General features: G+C 45.4%; 1 protein-coding gene and 1 long non-coding RNA gene across 8 annotated transcripts in view; one reads left to right on the top strand and one right to left on the bottom strand.

The window, feature by feature from the left end:
• Positions 1 to 10,104, bottom strand: part of MAP3K20 (mitogen-activated protein kinase kinase kinase 20) — a 94,454-nt gene extending 84,350 nt beyond the window's left edge. For 3 of the 5 annotated variants that reach the window (XM_042808549.1, XM_042808548.1, XM_042808550.1), the window contains exons 1-2: positions 9,929 to 10,035; positions 3,145 to 3,334 (exon numbers count right to left, since the gene is read on the bottom strand). In XM_042808549.1, the coding sequence (XP_042664483.1) occupies positions 3,145 to 3,303 (159 nt within the window). In that variant the 5' untranslated portion in view covers positions 3,304 to 3,334; positions 9,929 to 10,035. Of the gene's footprint in view, positions 1 to 3,144; positions 3,335 to 3,581; positions 3,849 to 9,928 lie in introns of those variants that run through there. The other 2 variants (XM_032989671.2, XM_032989670.2) reach the window with 2 other exon arrangements.
• A 173-nt stretch (positions 10,105 to 10,277) lies between these two features.
• Positions 10,278 to 19,324, top strand: LOC116960877. 3 transcript variants are annotated; one of them, XR_006164519.1, is made up of 3 exons: positions 10,278 to 10,382; positions 13,678 to 13,772; positions 17,250 to 19,324. It is a non-coding gene; the product is annotated as an uncharacterized LOC116960877 (long non-coding RNA). The 3 variants fall into 3 exon arrangements; XR_006164518.1 differs by having other exon boundaries at positions 13,678 to 17,331; positions 17,617 to 19,324; XR_006164517.1 differs by having other exon boundaries at positions 13,678 to 19,324.
• The last annotated feature ends 1,276 nt before the right edge of the window (positions 19,325 to 20,600 follow it).

Below are 20,600 nucleotides of genomic sequence, written 5' to 3'. Positions count from 1 at the left end.
GCAGAGGTCTTCCCATTTCTCAAATTTTAAAGAGTTTTGAAGAAATCTGTCTGAGCAACACCCTTCCAAGTATTTGGAAGTTTTTCTGAGCACATATTTTAGTATGATATGCTGCTATACACTGCAACAAAAATTGCTTTGTTTCACATGTTAGAATTTGTTAGCCACTTGGCTAATATCAAGCCTTCAAGATCTTTGCTGGTTTTGATTGGCTTGTTTAATAAAATGAAACACAGATACAACATATTTGCAGAATGATACCACAGCTCTATTGACTTGGCTTGTGTGCCCTTGGACTCAGTTAGCACAAAATTCTTCTGAGCAAGCTTTTCCCAACTCTCCTCTGTTTTCCCTGTAATCAGTTGTTATGGATTACTGGCAGCAGTTAACAGAAATACAAGACGATCAGTCACAGAGTTAAAAGGACAATTCCTTTCAAATAAACTATAAAGAGTAATAATTAATTTTCTGGATTAAATGCAAGCCATCCAAATACCTACTAAATACAGATACATATAATTATGGCGAGTTATTTTTCTATTGCTATCCAAAAAGCCATTGATTCACCATGACTTTCAGCACAGTTCTGCCACAAATGTTGATTATTGTCATCACCACAGATAAACATACTACATATGTAAACAGACTGACAGCTACTAGGGTCAGAAGAGACCTTTAGGCCACCGAGGTTGGCCTCTGGTACATCACAGGCGACTATGTGGGCAAGCTGCTCTCGCGTTGAGCTCAACAACTAGACAAAAACATTGGTCCAAAAAGACATCTGAATGTGAAGACATGAAGAGATGGAAAGGATTCTCCGTTTTCGCTTATTGCATTTGTAGTCTGCTCCAAGCGTTACTCATCTTCACTTCTTATAATTTGTGCTTTCTTTCCCATCCTAATTTGTCTGGCTTCAGATCCCAACCATTAGTTCTTATAATAACTTTTTTCACTAAACAAGCCCAGCATTCTCTCCATATGAAAATGCAGTTTTTGTAAACAAGCTCTTATTTTTTTAATTCTCTAGGATTTTTGACAGACAAGTTCTGGCAAAACTTGCTACCCTTATTTAAGGTATCACCACTTGCCTCTTTGCTGCCTCCCCAGAAAACTTTCAAGAGAAGGTGCCCACACCAAGCTGCTCCCAACTATAACCAGTCTTGCCAGTTTAAGCTGCAAATGATGACCAGACTGAAGGAAAATAAATTTTGTTCTGGAAGGTACTTGTTCCCCTTCTGTCAACTCATCCTGACGGATGATGTCCATCGTGCCCCTTCCGACACACACTCCCTCACAGCCCCCCTACTTTCCACTCTTTGTGTTTTGCAGTCCCCCTCAGGCTGCCCCTCCGGTTCATTTACACTCTTTTAAATACAACAGAACCCTGTCTGTGCCTACTGCCTAACACTCATTTCCCCAGTACCACATACGAAGAGAAAGCGCACCTGGTTCTTACATATGACTTGATCCTCATTTGGATATGCAAGGGTATTAACCTAATTTGCCTAACAGCACCATGATATGAGCTCTTAATGAGCTGCAAGTCTTCATTAATTCCTAAATAAACCCTTAAATTATATGAAATTCTTTGCAGCATACGGTTTCCTTTTCCTAGTGTGCAACCTGTGTTCCTTGTTACTACAAGCTGAACACTGTATTTGGTTGTTTTAAAACAAGTATTTTTTGTCAAATGGTCCAACTATGTCAAGCAATACATATGACTGTCCTACTTTTTCCATCCTTTCCCATTCCACAAAGGTTTATGCCTTCACAAGATGCAGTAATATTGTTTTTAAATTTTCTTTCAAAAATGCTTGAAGTACCTGGCAAAAGATGTAGCACAAACTCCTGTGCAATCCCACCAGAAATACACCTATTAGGTAATTAAACTTCACTGCCCACTACTGAGATCTGCCAGCCAGTTGATTTTTAAGGAGCACATTGCTGATACTGCACAGCACCAATTATACTTGTCTTTGTCTATCTTTTGATATTAACAAATAGTAAAAATAGAGAAGAGTACAGGCTGACATTGGACAGAAGGTGTACATCTCCCACCATCCTGGAAATACCATTAGATCCTTTCACATTATTTTAGACAGCAACTTGCTTAATCACAATCAAACATGCTTATTACATCACTAAGCATGACGTAATCACGCTAACTTGGTTGCTGCAGCAGTGGATGAACTTTGGTGTACTGGGCATTATCCCTAGCACTGCTCTGCTGTCCTCCAGCTTATAACTGTCTTCCTAAAATACTTTGAGGATATTGTACACAAGTTAGATACAGTCATGCTGGAACGGCAGTCCAGTAACTGTGCTGTCCATCACAATGCTGGTGTGTCCTCACTGCTGCATCAGCAGTGGCGAGCAGCAGGCAGACTGGAGCACTGTGACAACCACATACACCGTGTCTCGGCTGGAACTGTACAAAGCTGAGGGTCAAGGGTTTAAAAAAAAAACCTCAAACCAACCTTGGTAAAGACGCAGTAAGTTAATTCTGCCTTTTCCCACAGGACTGCCAAGGACCTGCCTGCCCTTCCAGGTGCACAGGATGCCACGAGGGAAGGTGACCAGTAGAACGGTTAGGCTTAAACCTCTCTGCAAGATGAGACCAAGCTGAAGCTCGGCTAGGACTAATTCAGAGCTAGTGAGGCTCCAAATCAAAACCTGAAGCAGGCAGGGAAGAGACAACGCTGAGCAACATACAGTAAGCCTATAGTGAACATACAGGTGTGAACCACAGTGCTTAAGACACCAGATGACAGAAGCAGGGAAAGACAGTGAATACGACCTCTTCCTATCTAGCAACATGCCCAGTGGTATCAAAGGGAAATTACTAGCTCCACAGGTGCAGCCAGCTCTCCTCCTCCTCAGGACCTGGGCAGAGAGGAGGTGATAAACAAGAAAAGTGGGGGAGGACAATAAACAGTAAAACAATAACACTTAAAACCAGAGACAGCCGCAGCTGGGCCCCCCTCAGTATATCTTTATTGTACCATCATCCAGTTACAGGGTTTTGCAATTAAACAAACAAAAAGCCCAAGGTAGTCTGCCTCAATTAGCTACAGCATGGAAGACGCTAGAAAAGAATTTCTGTCCTTGTTTCCACAGCAAAGTGAATGAAAAGTAAAGTCTTACCTCTTTCTCTATTTTGAGCAGCTTCTTTACAGCCACCTCCTTGTCCTGAGAAATCCATCGGGCTCGGTAGACACTCCCGAAACTCCCTCCACCGCAGTTCTCAAAAAACTGCAAGTCATCAAATCTAATTTGCACAAATGAAGCACTGGTAGACGACATCTCATAATGACAAAATATACCACAGCAAAACCTGTGAAGAGAAAAGCTTTCATTAACACGTATACTCTGCAGATTTATGGACTTTCTTACCCATGCTCAGACACCTCAGAACCAGTTGCCATAAACACACTACAGGAAGATCCGCAGGGCAAAGGAGGAAAAGAGCCTAGGAACTCGCCCTCCAAGAGGCTGTGCAAATGTTTGCATAATTTACACAAGCTATTAGGAGCAGCTGGGAGACTGAAATGTCTAAAAATATTCCTCAGAGCGATACTGACGTTTCCCAAACACCTTGGAAGCAGCTCTGCGAAAAGCAGGGGCATCGCTGCCTTCCCCGATGTGAGCGAAGCACGCCGACGGCCGGGAAGCACGCATTCGGCTCTGAGCTCTCCCGGGAGCCCAGGCATGCCAGGCACGCCGGCTCTGCCGCCGCGATGGCCACGCACCGCCCCGGCCGGGCCGGCAGCCGGGCAGCGGCACCTCGGCACGCACCACGCGCGCTGCCGGCGCTCGGGGCGAGGTGGGAGGGCTTCCTTCGCAAGGATGTGGAAAAACCTGGCCGTGGTAGACGTCTCTTCCCGAGTGACTCAGTTCTGTTCGCGTGTTATAACAAAGCGCGAGCACACGGTAATTCATCTGGGTTACAAGACGTGAAATTCTGCAGCCTGTGCCAAGGCTGGTGTCGGCAGTTTCAAGAGATGATCCCATGTCTGCTGCCAGGGGAACAGAACGTCCTCCTCGGAGATTTCACAGCGATAAAGCTTACGCCTGTAGCGAATTTCAAGAAACATTATCACCTAAGTGCATGAACAATGACTAATTTTAGGTTTCTTTTTTTAATGGTGTAAGATCAGGAAGCCTCAGGTCCCCAGTGGGACTGCAGGACGCAGCATCCTCCAGAACCATCTGCAAGCCTGCTGCGGGATCATTTCAGATGCACCGGATTAGACAAAATAGTTTTAATTACCAGCAAAAGTTACTATATTTGCAGTTAATGAAAGTAAACTTATCAGCATAAAATGAAAGAGAAGTGTTTGAATAAAACAAGCCAAAAAGACACAGAGATTTTGGCTTGCTGGTGAAAATTACACCTCCAATTATACTGGTCTAACTATAGTACCAAAACATACTGGGTCTTCTGGGAGCCTCTAATCCGTAGGGCTTTTTGAGATGGAATCCACACATTATGTGTTGTCCGGGGCTGGGAAGTGCACCTGTAACACACCGAGCACTGTTGACTGCCAAAACCCCTTTATCCCAGTCCCTCCGTAACAAACACAAAGACATCATTTCCCCCCCGCCCCCGGCTCTCCTGATTGAGCAGCTAATCTGATTAAAATTCTGAGGTATCATTTGACCAGAAATTTCTGGCGCTATTTGGTTGCAACTACTCTCCAAATGAGAGATGAAGATACCAACATTTTTCTACGTATTGCATAAGATAACACAGAGCCTTTTCTGAAACTGCCTGCTTCGTTTTACATCTCTTCACCACCCATAAGGGTAAAGGCAAGTGCTGACCAGACCATGACAACTTCAGTATGTTTATAGAAGGCATCCTGTTTAGGAGGGCGCAGGCTTCAAGCACACCCTTTGCTGACAGCCAGCCTGCAAAGCTCTCAGTGAGGGAACACAAATGCTCTTTCCCCAGCTGTGTGAGTCAGAGTAAGGGTTACCCATGGGATGTGAAATAAAGTTGATTCTTCCAGCACTCTGCCAGCTCCTTCCCCGATACAAGTGCCTGACCTCTTCTGCTGACCTTCTGTTCTTGTTTAACCTTTTTGCTGTTCTAGTTAGATTTCCTGCCATCCCAGACTCATCTTTTGCACTGCCCTGCACACATTTTCTTTAGAGAAAGCTCAAGGGAAAGGAAATTGGTCACTCCTGCAAATCAGGAGGGTAGCAAATCCAGTTTTAACTTTTTGCTTTTTTGCCAGTGCTGCTTAATTAGCATGTCTTCTGTAAAAGCTCATTTGCCTCATTTACTCCAGCAGTTGCTCCAAGTTAATGCTGTATACACTGCGTCTCAACCGTATGTGACACTTTACAGACAGAGAAAAGAGGTCAGCTTCCCAACTCAGACCTCTCACAATTTAAGGCCACAGCCCTACACATGCTTATGCATGTGAATAATTATGTTATAGTGAATAATCTCCTTACTGACAACAGAATTATTCAGAAGAATAATGTTACTCATAGGCAAAAGCACATGAACTGACTGGATCATAAATTTAACAGGAAAGTGTGAACAGCAGATAACAGATGGCTGCATTTGGGATGGTAGAAGGAACAGAAAACCAAGCAAAAAGAAAAATACATCACAGGAAACAAATATTTCTGGCCCTCACTATCTGAATTCAGTAGTTCTAAAGAGCTGTCAAATTATTTTAAATGATTGTTCACCCAGAAACAGCTAATCAGCCATATAAACAAGTAAATGATTTGACTTCTGAAAGTTATGCTAACATAGAAAAAAGATGTTATTCCAAGATTTCACAGAAAACAGGCCTCAAGATGGTACAACGTGCACATCAGACACTTGATAAATACAACTGAGTACTTTTCTGATGTGTCCTCCTTGCTGCTTAAAATTTTACCTAAACATTTACACAATCACAATGCAGTGCCCAGCACACAAGCATTTGTAGAAGCTACTGTTCATTCTTTTAACATCTTCCCAATTTCAAATTTATCTACAGCAGTCAATCAGCTCCAGATGCTATAGGCACCACCATACAATAAAGTAATATAATTTAAAGAATGATTCATTGGTTTGTATCAGGTTCTTCCAGTTACCCCTTTCCAGAGAAAGTAGGGGAGATTTACATGGGACATTCTTTATTTAGAGATCTATAATTAATGACAGCCTAAGTTAAGTATACAGTTTTCTCCTTCTAAATGAAAGAACAGACCTGTTTAAGCATTACTCCATGATTTCAGATGCAAGGTAGCTAATCCTTAATTAGACAAATCAATCTCTTCGTTGTTTGAGAAAACAACTGTTTAGAGTAACAACTGCATGTGACAAATCCATACACAGTTATTAACTTGTCATCCTGTTTTAAGATACTTAATCTGAATTTATACCATTGGTTAAGGGGAAAAAAAAAAATTAAGTATTTCATTTAACTCCATAGTCTTATACTTGCATCCAAAACAAGTGCATTATTCCAACAGCATGCAGCAGCTCTCTGCATCTTAGGCTTCTGCAGTCAGGAGAGCAATGCTCTGCAGCAGTATGTCCAGGCTTGGGGCCGGGGGCATTATGGCAATTCCCCCTCACGCAGCGTAACAGAGGTTTGGCATCTGCACCATCCTTCCCCACTAACAGGGTCTCGAGTGTTTATCCACTGTTGTCACATAGCAGTGGGAAAGGCTACATCCAGTGACTTTGTTGCTTGTTGTTGATGAGATGAAAACACGACTGCTCAGAAACAGTAAATGACAGGTATTTCAAGAACTAATTCAGTTGTTGTTTATTTCAGTTATTCCTATTGGATCTTTTTTGGGGAAAAAAAAACTTTCTCTTTTTTCCGTTGTGTTTTTTTTTTTTTTTTTTCTAATGGTTAACATGAGCTTGCAATCTTGCAACAATGTCTCCATCTTCTCCTGTGTCATTTTCTTTCCTCATAGTAACTTATTTGAGCATGCTGTTAGAAGCTGTTCCATTTCAGACCAAAAAGAAACAGATCCGAGCTGCACTTGGCAGTATTTAATGTCGTTATTATTTAACATTATTTAACATTAGTATTTAACATATCAGGACTCCGTTACGCAGAGTCACTTTGCAGCACGCTACTAAGCCACAACAAGCTCAGTTGAGTTCAGTAGTAAGTGCTCAGTGTAGGAAACATTCCCTCATCACTGGCTTGTTGCAATTACAGCACTTTTGGGGAGTAACCCGCGTGGGGGTCCCTCCCCAGGACCCTGCTGAGGTCCCACACCTGCTGCTCCCCCTAGGCCCCCCCAAGGCGAGAGAACCCCCCAGCACCCAGGCAGCCGGGTTGCAAACCGACAGCACTGGAGGCTGCCCCGTCCCGCATCCAAGCACAGCCACGCTGGAAGAACCCAACACGTTCATTTGTACCTCCCTGCTCCCCCAAAACAGCCTGCACAGTAGGAGTAGTGCTGCCAAGCCCACATCTCTTCTTGATTCCAGGTACAAGCCAGAAGACCCTACCATTTGTCATCTGGCTACTGCTCCCAGAGCATAGAGAGCTTCCACTGAGGGACTTGCAAGTTAGAGACAGGAGGCAGAAAAGAATGGAACACAAATTGCACAGTAAGTGCAACTCATATTTTGCCTAGCACGTGGCTGTCAAACTGAAAATTGCATCCCTCATCTTGCACATGCATCTGCCGTTGCCTAAATATTAGATTACTTCAGGAAAACCCTTTGTAATTTATTAAAGGGAACAGCCACGCAACTCGCTGCCTTCAATTCTCTGTGTGGTTCCACGAAGCACGATTCAGTGCTTCTTTCAGGAAGGCACACTGCCAACATATTGCCAATAAAGTAGTAGCACACTACACTTGTGCTATCTTAAAATACACAGCAGAATGTGCCAAGTTTCCTTATTTGGCAAAACAGCCCATTTGCTTTCAGGATCTTTGACCATCCATTTTTAGATCCAAATTATCCTTTGTATCCAACATGGCCTACAGTCCTTGAACATATCAACCTGGATTTTTGCAGCAGCGTATTTATTTAGCCTTTTTTTTTTTAAAAAAAAAAAAAAAAAAAACACAACAAAAAAAACAGCCCTCAAATGCCAAAACATGGTTAACCACTGTCTTGTCTAAACAAAAAACAGAAAAGGAGTTACAGTGATATCAAGTTGCAAGAGATACTGCAGAAAGAAGTTTTTATAACTAAAAGATCCTTTACCAACATCATGAACTGCTGATTGATAACATGCAAACAAACTCCAAGCACAACTCCAAATTAAATATATCCTAATCTTCTAATCTCCCAATGAGTTAAAATAAAGTCAACAACCCCTACAATTCCTAAACTTTCTTAATCAGACTGAGCAGCAGCCCTGCAGACCGTGAGACTGGAGGCATGGCCCTGCCTACCTTAGTTACAGAAGCAACAGCATTTGAGTCTGTCCTTTGTCAGAACCTAAGAATTCTCCATAACTTCCGTTTGCAACATTTCTCATTTTATTTGAATTTATATAGCCATCAGTGCTACAGAAAAAGAGCTCAACTCGGCCTAAACAGTTTAAGTACTTCAGGAAAAGAACTATTTTTGACCCGAGCTGTGTCAATGGCAGAGACTGATGAGTTTAAAGGCTTCACTTTAAATAGAAAACATTTTATTTCAGAGAAACCCTAAACTGCTCACTTCACTTACAGTATACCTCGTCAGTGATGTCTGCCAGGAGCATGAACGCAACAACACGCAAGAAAAACAAGACAACTAAACCTGCACCCTGACCCGTAGAGCCACTCGGTCCCTGCTCAGGCACCACTGCAGGACCTGGGCCTTGGTTTTGTCACCGTTTCTGCCTTCTCGTCAGCGAGCTGGGCTCTCCAGGGTTACCATTATTCACACAATTCCACCAGTATGCAAAGCACATTACTGATAGATAAAACAAGTAGGCTTCCGAGGACTTACAATTTCAGGGCAAAGTCCTGAAAACATCTAACTGCATGGCTCCAGCAGAAAGCTATGATGTTTTCAGGCAGTGACCCAGTTAATCCAGTGCTTTCAAATTATTTCTGCTTCTGGAATTTAAAAAAGTAATGATCCACGGCTTTCCCGATGGCTCTGTCGCTAAAACTCACAGCAAAGCATGCTGGATTGCGGGGTAACGGACGGCTCACACAGACACGTGCTTGAAAAAAAAAGGCATACTGGTGCAATAGACCTAACTTGAGTAAACACTGCGAAAAAAACAGAATACCAGTTTACTTAAAAACTGAGGAGAAAAAGGAAAAAACGGAGGGGAAGGAAAGTCACACTTCAAAGCCCAGCCTGAGAGATTTTATGCCCAAAACAACAGAAAAATGCAGCAGGTGCATGTAAAGTGAACATGTTTGAAACACCACCACCTGAGGGGCGGAGAGCTGTGCCAGGACAGCGGCCCCCGGCCCGACGCCCGCTGCCCACGTCCCGCGGCCAACCCCCACGGACGACAACAGCCGGCAGCGCCTGTCCCGCGCGGGGCCGTCCCGCACAGCCGCCGCTCCGCTCCGCTCCGCTCCCCGCCGGACGCCCCACGGCGCACACCGCCGTGCCCTGCCCGGCGAGGCACGACCCCAGCCCCCGGCCCACTGCGGCGCCCGCGGGACCCCCCGCCCCACCGCGCGGCCACGCGTGGGCGCCGCCGCCTCCCGGGCCGGCCGGCGGGGCGGCCGTTCCCCGCGGCGAGGCAAGGTCAGGCCGTGCGCCGGGACGACCGAGCGCCTCCCCTGCAAGGACTTTCGAAGTTGTTTCAGCGGGTGGGAAACGTCAAACCCGGCGGAGACACCCACGGCCCGGCCGCGCTGGGCGCACCCCACCCCCCTCCCCGCCGGCTGCCCGCCGCCTCCCGCCCGAGCACGCAACGACCGCACCGCCGCCCCCGGCGCTGCCTCCCCGGCCCGGGCGCGGCGGGGGGCGCCTCGCCCTCCTCACCTTCCCCGAGGGACTCCGGGCTGGCGGGACTCGAGCGGCGCCGATCCCGGAGCCGCCGAGGGAGGCTGGAACCGGCGCGACCGCGTCTCCCGCTCCTCTCCGCCGCGCTTCCGGTTGGTGCCGGGGAGCCGGAGCCGCCGCCGCCGCCGCCCCCGCGCCGCCTCGCAGCGGCGCCACCCCGCGCTCCGCGCCGAGCCCCGCGGGGGAGGCCAGGCCAGGCCGCGCCGCCGCCGCCGCCTCAGGGGTGCGGGCAGCGCGGCCGCCCCGCTTCGGGGGGGCGCGGTGCGGGCGCTGGGCGGGCGGCGGGGCGGCGGCCGGTACCGGAGCGGCCCAGGGAGGGTGCGGGAGGCGGCGGGCGGGCAGGACCTCGCGCCCCCCACCCCCGCCGCGCCGACGGGTAACGGGGCGCCTCGCGGCCTGCGCTCCCCTCAGCCGCAGCGCCGGCCGCCCGGAGGTGAGCGGGATGGAGCGTTGGCTCCGCGGGCGGCGGGGGCTGACCGGAGAAGGTGGCCTTCGGCTGGGGCAGGGCGGCGGCTTGCCGGCTCGCCGACAGGCAGAGCCTTCTGCGCCAGGCAGGGCCTGTCGCGCCGGTGGGTTTGGTTCGCGAGCGCGGCCCTGGCGTGGCGAGTGGAGGGAGGCCTGGCACAGCTGCCGGGGCCACAGCTTGGGAAGCACGAGTGCCTTCCTTGCGGGGTTGCTGCTTCAGTGACAGGCGGTATAGCTAAATTTGTCTAGAGTTATTACCAAAGTGACCAAGTGATGGTAATTTAAAAAAAAAAAAAAAAAAAAAAAAAAAAAAAAAAGCTTAGGCCACCTGAGCTGGGATGGCATTGCCACAAGCAGCAGCATCTTTGAAGGGCTGGGTGTTGCCTGGGATTGCCAAACTGCTGTGGGTGCGGGTCAGTGAGAGGGTCTGGAGGTCCCCCCACGTTTAGGAAGGGAGCAGGGTGTGTGCTGCTGTAGCCAGTCCTCCTTTTTATGAATGTGGAAGAAGAGGAGGACTTGACTGGCAAATGGAACCCCCCCATCCCCTGTCCGTATTCCCCAGCTGCCTTCAGGATGGCTGCTCCAGGTCAGGAAGAAAACAGCCAACCCACCTCCACCCTCTGAAGCCACACAGACCCTTCGTTAGCCAAATGTTTTAATGGCATTGAGGTACTCTGCTGTTGCAGAAAACTTTCAGCAAATTGAAAATAAGTTGTCACGCTTAAAGGAAGTGACTCAGAAGACTCAGGGGCAAACAAATTTTCTACTGAGGCAAACATCACATGGCTGTGAGAGTACATTTTTTATATTGGTATCGTGCAAGATTCAATGCCCATCACTGCTTTGCACTACAATCCCCAGCTCATCTACTGGTCCCTGTACGCAGAGGTTTTGCATTCACTGGAGAAGCTTAGCTCCTCGTTATCTCTTATGTTAGACTTGTTCCATGTATGTGTAGATCTACCATATAAAAATCAGCTGTGTAGCACAATGAATCACAGAGGTGTGCAGCATCACACTGAATCATATACATAAATTATACATCACAAAGATGTATGGTATCGAGGTGAATCATGGAAGAAGACTTTAGTGATGAATCAAGTACAATCATTTCGTGAACATCAGAGGCTTTTCCCTAAGGTGTGTTATTTTGGCATGAGGGAGGGTAAAAAACAGTTAAAGCAGTGGAGCACAGGTGTGCATTTCTGGGTGTAAAATAAGATATATTATTCCACTGAGCCATGACAAATAACTGGAGTAAAGTTCAGCAAGATCTTAAGCACTCGGTCCAATAAGTACATGAAGATGCTAAGAGTCGAAAAGCAGGCGGTGGTGACCCCCTTTCACCCACCTGACAGGTTCAGCATTGCCAGGACAAACAGTGGAGGAGGTCGGTGTGCTCTGGATTCCCCTGGACACGGCACTTTCAGGCACTTTCTGTGTGATCTGAGAGTGCTTGTGCTTTACTATGAACTGATCTGCTGGTGAGCCTGGAGGAGGCCTCAGCCAAAGCCAGTCAAAGGTGCCACGTTTTAAAAGAAAGCACAAATATCAAATGCAAATGACACGAAACTCATACACTGGAGGAGGAGAGGTGCTGCCTACTTAGTCTCTTAAATGCTGTGACTAACGTGTTTATCCTTCCTGTCTGAGGCAATTGCCAATTAGTCAAATGATTTAAAAATCTATTTAAATGTTAAATCACTCGATTCATAGGGATTTGCTTCAGAATGCAGAACACTTGCATTCAGAGGCCTCTTGCCTAGGGCGCTTTGTCCAGGCATTTTGTCAGTGGCTGTGTATCTGCAGAGCTGGAATTTATCATGTCTGACTTTAGTCCCTGGTTGCAGAAAGAAATAAACTATTCCAGTAGCACATGAGAAATGAGGGGGTGGTTAATATTTCCTCCTCCAAGAGTAGGAGTGCAGAGTCTGCATCAGGCACTGTGTTAACATGCCACTGTTTAAAACACGTAATTGCACTTGTGCTATTAGAGGACAAGAGTCCGAAAGCGAAGGAGCCTGTGCAAGGAGTGTCCAACCCAGTGGTACACTATCATGAAGCTGTAATTACTACACCAAGGTTTTAAGTGTGTATTTTAGGGCTTGAATTCTTTCTGTCCTCTGGTGAGTGAGCCTTTGGATCTTTTCAAGTGTCTTTCCATTATCATGACAACTAAAAAATTATCTAGGAAAGCTCAGAAACCAGAGTAATAGGAATTTCTTGGGTGGTCATACCATACAAACCAATGAGCCAGAGCATGGCGGTATGGCTTCCCCTTTGCTGTTTTTGAGGCAGCAAATTCAAACTGAGAAACTCAGTGTTAGCTCTGGAGAACTCAATCCTGATCTCAGGCTTCTTCAATTAATATGGAACAGGCAGGGAAAAAAAAAATTAAAAGCAAACAAATGTTACTGTAAAAGCACAACAATTGGCAAAGGATAAAGGCAGCTCTAGCAACTTTTAACTCAATTTTAGAGTTGAAAGGATTCATATGAATTGTCTCTTTACATCTCATTGCCACACTGGGTGTGCAATTACGTCTCACCGCCTTTCAACATGGAAAATACAGTTTCATGAGTACATCGAGGCAGTTTAAATCATCCTGCCTGCCAAAGCAGCAGTCACACCCCTCCCCTGCCTGGCGAGCCCCATTCCTGCTGCTGCGCTGCCCACCTTGCCTTCTGCCAGCACGGTTTTTGCACGGCTGCACGGTGAACTCGGCTGCAGAGGCAAAGCTACTGCAGCGAAAAGCAATCATTTTTCACCCAGATCCGAATGCAGGTCATTGGGTAATTGCACAAAGACTTGTGCCAGCGCAAAGGCAGGAGAGGAGCAAGGGCTGCTATGAGCAGCTAAGAGGGCACAGAGCCTGGAAGTGATTTTTTTAGCAGTAGTGATGGTTTATTCCAGCTTAAACTGTACGTGAAACTCTAGACATGGATAATTTGGAGGTGGACACTTGCTCTGTATTTTTCAATTCTCCTTCAAGACTGGCCCAGAGTTCAGCTCAGGCTTAGTACTGAGGTTTCTTTGAAGCACTTCTGCTTCTTTGGCTGCTATGGCTTGCCTCCATTTCTAGCTTTAAAAATTGTCCAGAAAACATGGTGGGGGTCATGCCTGGGATATACTAGGATGGAAGGTTGGACACACATTGGTGTAGAAGTTGTAGTACTAGTGTACACTAGTGTTAATCTAGCTAGTTTGGGCGATAGTATCAGCACCAATATGGTAGCATTAACTTTATGCCCTTGTACCATCAGGTTTGTGACCTGGAAGAGGTGCACGAGTGGCTCGCCTGAAAACCCTCTCTGCATCATGATTTTTGCTTGTGCTGTCCAGACTGAAATTCATTCAGGTATGTCCAGTTACACTGCAATCAAACACCTCTGCAGTTACACCCCAAAACATAACTAGCAGGGTTGGTTTCATGATTAAAAGAGAACTTGTGTGGTACTGCTAGCCAAAATAAGCTGCATTTAGTCTTTCTGAGAGATGGCAAATGGAAAATCTAAGGAATTACCTTTGGATTTGACTCAGAGGCAATCCTGCTTTTCCTGCTGTAAACGACACAGTGAGTGTGCACCCACAAACACCGACCCGATGCTAGATGCAGCTCCATGCCCACACAGCCCGGGCTGTGATTCCTGTTTGCTTCAGCAGCCCAGTCTCTGGTGTGCTGTGGGCAATGGCTAATTCTCAGTTTTCGTGGGCAATGAAGATAGAGCCAACACTAAACATTCTATATCTCTTGGACCCACACAGCTGGAATCTTTTTCTGCTGTCATTTTCTCGTCTGTGTATTAGAAAAGTAAGGAATATGTGAAGGTGCATATATTGTATATGTAACATAGAATTATAAAGCATTATTAATTATCAAATCATTAATCACAGAATTATTAAATACAGACTGGAATAAAATACAGGCATTTGTGTTGCAGAGAAGGCTGGTGTGCAATGGGTGTATGACATGTGGATCAAATACCTGCTTTGTGCATAATGTTTTTCAGAATTGGCAGGCTCCAGCTTGTACTCTGTTTGTCTTTTGATCAGGCATGCATGCAGTATAAAAGCACATATAACTTTAGAAAAATGTCAATAAAATTAACAATGAGATAGCAATGAAATGGCAAAATACTAACCAGGGATACATTTCTTGAGTGTTTTACAAGAACAGTTTTCTTATCTTTTACTGGCACCACAATTTTTATCCTGTAATCCACTCACTAGTACTCTGCTCAGTTACCATTTCATTACATACTTTTAATTATATATATATAGCTCATACTCCTTATATTAAATTTTGTGGTCCAATAGACTTGTTGTTCTAATTTGGGCACATTTTTTTCTCTAAAATGTAATATGGCTTAAAACTGTTTTCTTTGTTTTAAAGCTGTACTGAATTTACTGTTGCTGTGCCCATTTGTGTTTTCTAATTCACACCACTGCGAGCTTCACTGAAGCAACAGTCCCTCAATTTTCTTCTAGTAAGTTGCTCATAGGGAGTCTGGGGAGAGGCAGGCACAATTCCACCTCTGAGGACCACCAAGGGAAGATGACAACAGAGAACTTTCAATAGCTGTTTCAAGTGTATTTTCTTTATTAAAACTGATTAGTATCTAAATATGTAGTACATTTACCTTTCTTGGAAAGTAAAGGCAGCCACTGGAATAATGAAAACCTTGGCCATCGTCAGCAGAGAGTCAGTTTGAACTAAAAAAACATTAGCTCCTTTTAATGATGTACTGTAGCTTACGCTTTTTTGCTACTTATTTAATGCAGAGTATGTCAATTAGAGACAAATCTGTCTACTGAAGATGACATCTTTTACTCTTTGGATTTAGAGACGAAATAAGGCTAGAGAATTTCCATGATATTAGACTGCCTCAGAAAAGCCCTTATTCTAGATAAATCTGTTTAGCTATATCGTCTCAGTGCCTTTGCCCGTGTTTTCAAAAAAAAGGTGATCAACCGCTCCCAAACACTAGCACGCTATTAACAACGGCTAGTTGTGACAGGAAGGGAGAAAAAAAAACCTATGCAAGCCTCTAGCTGGATTCTGGCAACAGCGCTAACTGAGCAGGAGCATCACAAAGGAATTACAGGCCAGACAACTGGAACAGGAGAAACATTAGGGCAGGAATTACAAATGGAAGGAAATGTTAGATTTCAAACAGATGCTAGGCAGCAACCTGCCAGAACCAAAGCCCTCAAGGGTCAGTCCTACAGAGAATGAGGACATCTAAAGAAAACCCAAGGCAACACTGGCTCTCTGTTATCTGAGAACATCCACAATGCTTCCGACAGTACTCCTGCGCAGAAATAATGTACACCTGTGAAAAACCACAAAGAATCGGCAAATACAGCTAGCGGATTCACTTGCTGGCTCGGACAGCATCTGAAGAAAGAACTATTTAAAAACACAAGAGGTGGTGTTATAATGAGGAAACCATGGAGAGCAGAAAGCTTATGATTATTGACAGAAGTTGATTAAGAAATGGATTATTGTCTGTTAGGATGTTGGAGCATCTCCTGTCACCTCTAGCCTACGTATCTTTATGTAAATTTCCTTTAATTGAGGTATTCATTTACAATCATTATTTTCACTGGTAATGTGCTTTATTTGCATTTAAAAGCAAAAAGAGGAAAAAAATTAAACACGACTAGCTGACCCCTGCCATGTGACAAAGGCTTTGCTTTTTGTCACTCTGACCCAAATGGATTAGGGCCAGGAAATAAAGGTCAGTCTCTTACCAGTACCCCTGTGTGTCACATTTTTTATTACATGGAGTTTCCAATAAAAATATTCCAATTTGCGTCAGTAATTATGCATTCTTTATGCATTTTCATGTAGTTTTCTGAGTTTATTTTGAATTCAGAAATTACCTTTGAGTGCCTAACCTATTAAAAAGGAACCCTTTGTGAAATATCCTTCAGCATTTAGATGTAAGTGGCAGATTTTTGTAGCTGTACATGCTCTTTTTTGCCCTTTTAATTATAAGAATCTACCTTTTCACAGTAGTTCCCCCATCACTTGAGCCATAAACCACCAGGACCGTGGTTGGATTACTTTCCTTTGTGAATTTAAAAGTTATTTCCTTAGTGGGGTGCTGTGTGAGAGCTGTATTTTATTGCTGAAGCAGCGCACGGGGCAGATGGAGTACGAGCCAGTCTTCCCCGTTACTGGATGGCGCCTGAGTAAATCCGGGGAGGACGTACCCCGGGTGCTCCTGCAGCACCCAGCACCGCGCCGAGACGCTGGGAGTCAGGTTCTAGCCACCAGCCGTGTCGGGGAGCTCACCCTCCTGCGGAAGTTGTTTGGGGAGGGCAGTGCCCGTTCCCGAGAGAGGCAGAGGGGCGAGGGTCCCTTGCGGCCGCTGAGGCCAGCCGCCTCGGCCGAGGGCCGGCCCCACGGTACCGCCGCGGGGAGACCCCCCCGGGTGGCGGGGGATGCCTGGGCACGGGGCTCCGGTGGCTGTTTGTGCTCAAAGCGAAGATAAGCTGCCGTAAAAGTTTCTGGTTTAGTAATTTTAATGATAACTTTTTAATCCGGTCATTATTTTCTTTGATTGCTAATACCTTGACCTCTGGTGACAGCTGCTGCTTGTGCCTGCTAAACTTTAATGCAGGCTACAGTAAAGAACATTATGATTATTTGAAAAGGCAGGGTGTAATGCATTTCAGATTAACAGTGAAAGAAAAGCTATTCAAGTTAGAGGTTCACTTTGCCATATCACTCTCTATGCTGCTTTCCTTATTATCAGTACAAAAAAATGAAATGAGAATAGCACATCTTTTAATTTTCTTCCACTATTACCTCTTGATTTGCATTCAGAGCTCCCAGAAGAAATACCGCTGAATTCAGAAGTAGTCTATTTAAGATGCGTGGTGTTTAAAAATTGCTGGAAGAGGTTAAGGTACTGTATATTATGCAGTTGACCTTACTAAGAAGCTATGTTAACAATTTAGTCTTATAATTTTCTGCCATTACATTTTGTTACTTTTTTTTTTTTTTTTTTTAAGCAAAATTCATTATCTCTTTTGGTACCCCTGCAGGTTAAACCTTTTGATTTCTCTCTAACTTATTTTGTAAGATTTCTAAATTGTATTTAAACTGCTTGTACTTAAAAGCTTGTTTTGCCCGTCTCTTTGAAAATAGGGGTTTTTTTGTCTCTGTCGCTCTCTTTGTACCTGGTCTGCAGAGGCTGTGCGCCTTCACAGCATTTTCCTTTGGAGGAAGAAACCCAAGCCCTCCATCTGCAGAGTCCTGCAAATATATTTGAACTTTTTTATCTGGTACTATCACGTCTTTGTGGCTGATCAAGTTTGAACAAGATGTCCACGGAAAATATTTTGGATCCTGCCTTTACCAAACAGTAAGTAGCCTCCTGGTCTGCTGGATTCAGCCTCCCAGGATTTAACCTTTGTTCCCTGGCTCTGTCTAGCCATGGCCAGCACTGGGCCTGGTCATTGAGTGAAAGGACAAATCCGAACAGAGCAACAGTAGGAAAATGTGCCAGGGGAGGAGTGGAGCTGTGCCCCGTGTCGCTTCAGGCTCCGTAGCCCTAAATAGAGGTGTTTGTGCTCGGTGCTGCTGCTTGAGCAAAAAACCGTGTCAGCAGAGGAACCCTGCAGTGCAGGACGTCTTCCAAAATGCCCGAGGTGTCACCATCCCGGCTCCGTGGTCCCCGGCAGCGGATGTTTATTATGGACACTGCCTCCTGGTCACCCATCATCTAAAAACTACAGCTATGACTGCTGGTAAATAAAACCGGGTCAGGGGCTCTGGGGTCTGCGGCCGAGCAGTGCGGACCAGCCGTACGGGCGCTGTACGACCCGTGACCCTCAAGCACTGTCGTTATTTTGAACCAGTTTGTATTTTTTCAGTCTGAGGTGTTGAAATAGGGAGGTGTTGAAATGCTGTGGTGCAGCATTTACGCTGTTGAGGCAAGCGGGGCCGATGGAGGTGTGGAGCTTGCTGGGACCCGCTGGAGGGCTGCGGGGAGGGGACGGAGACGGGCCGGACAGGCTCGTCTGTATTTCCCGCGGGCAGTGGTCCCTGGCGCGTCCCCCCACACACAATGGCTAGTTGGCAGGGGCCAAAATTAGGCCGAACAGTGTGCTGCAACCAAAGCAGGATGGACCAGCAGCAGTGCAGGTCTCTTTTGCTGGGCTGTGCTGGCACAGCATCTGAGCCCGCGCTTACAGACCGGCCCCGTCAGCAGGTGAGGGGTATCTCTGCATTGGAGCAGGATCAAGTTGTGACTCGCAGCTGCAAGCACAGGGTGAAGACAGTGTTTCAGCATTTCCTGAGATCCTATTCATTCTTCACACTGTTGCAACAGTTGCTTAGACTTCATACTGCAAGAATAATATATCAACAGCTGCTTTCCTGTTGTAAAGTCAACACGGGGAGAGAGAGAAGCCCAGTATGGATCCCAGAGCCAGAAGGTAGATTTTTTTTCATTTAATCTCTAGGTACATAGACTGTGATCAGCACTATAGCAACTATCTGAGCCACTCGAATGAGTTAGATACAGAGATAGCAACACTTGTTATTTATACAGCACCCTTTATTGGAAAATTTAAAAATGCCAGATACCAGTTTCATTGAGTAGGTAAACTGCATTCATTTGTTGATACAGAGGTGCCATAAAACCTCTCTTTGTATCACTGGGATGTATCTACACAACAGAGATTGTCTGGCAACAAATAAGTAAAACAGTTAGAGGTTCTAAGGAATAAAAGAATAAACCAAGGGGATAAAAACATACTAAATGGATGAAGAATCGGTCCGTGTGCAGAGCCAAGCTGAAACCTGGCAGCTTTATAAACCAGTTAACACAGAAATAAATGAAAGTCCAAACAACAGGAACAAATCTGGAACAAATAAAATCATGAACTCATAAATGTTGTACATTGATTGTGGAGATAAAAATGTCTTTTGAATTAATTGTGTCCCTGTAGTTTATTCTACTGCATACTTTGCTTCTGGGAAGATTTTGTATCTGAAAAAGCTATAGGAAGTATATTCACAGAGCAGTACAAATGAAAATAAGAAATATTTCTCACTTGAAATAGTAAGAGACAATTTTGTCTCCATGTTATTAGCTGTTTTTCCTCTGAATCATCTTGAACTTCTAGTCAGACAGCAAAGTTAAAATAAATTATTTCATCATGCTACAGAATATTTCTTAACTGTGTAATTCTTTCCTTTGCAGAATGCAGGTACTGAGCAGATAGTGGTTCTATGTGTTAGCATTTCCCTGGTGGCTCTCCGCTTTTGCAGAACTTACGTTTTAACTAAAAGGATGTAGCTATTTTTATATATAAAAAAAATTAAAATCTTTATATACTGACTCCGCGCAGGCCTGGTCATCACCAGTATACTCTGTCTGAGGCGAAATGTAGACCATGTCAGTGAGGTTATCTCTGAAGCTTAATTATGAGATAATATTTGCAACTTGTAATTTCAGGCCTAATCAGTTCTATGACATCCAGCTTCGCAGAGCAGAGCCGGTGTGAATGCAGTGGGAAAGCCTTTTGTCATTTCAACATCACCATTCCCTTGGCACACACTTGGCCACCATCAGTGCTTGCCCTGCAGCAGTACGGCCGTCCTGTGGGGCGTTCAGGCTGGCCCAAATGATCCTGGAGGGGAAGGGGCATGTCCCAGATCACTTTTTCCCTCGTGGCTGCAGGACCTGACAGACCTCCCTGAGGTGACCAAAGCCAGAGGCTTCTCGAGTGCCACGTCAGCTGAGGTCTCGAGTTAGCCAGCCTGGCGTAGAATCTCGTCCAAGGCAAGGTAACTTGCAGTGCTCACATCAGTGGCCAAGCAGGACAAATTAGTCAGGTAGCTAGAATGAAGAATACATCCCTTCTTCATTTAAACCTTGCCAATTCAAATGGTTTCTGTCTTTACATGGGAGGGTAGGGAGCCTCCTTAGAAACTCTACACAAACCAGCTAATACAAACATAGTGTTACGTCACTGCAAGACTGTCATCCCCTGTGGCAGGGATGGATCTCACTGGCTGTACATTGGTCATCCATATCACAACAGATGTAGGCTAACTGCGGTTTCGAGGCTCAGCAAATGACAAGCAAAGTTTGCTATATCAGCCAATTAACAGCATTGCTGTTTATGCAGGAATGAAGCTGAAAGTGCAAATATAAGGTCAGCA

This window comes from Tyto alba, unplaced genomic scaffold, assembly GCF_018691265.1.
Source record: "Tyto alba isolate M040663 unplaced genomic scaffold, T.alba_DEE_v4.0 Super-Scaffold_7, whole genome shotgun sequence".
Lineage (NCBI taxonomy): Eukaryota > Metazoa > Chordata > Aves > Strigiformes > Tytonidae > Tyto > Tyto alba.
This window is presented reverse-complemented; position numbering and strand designations above follow the sequence as displayed.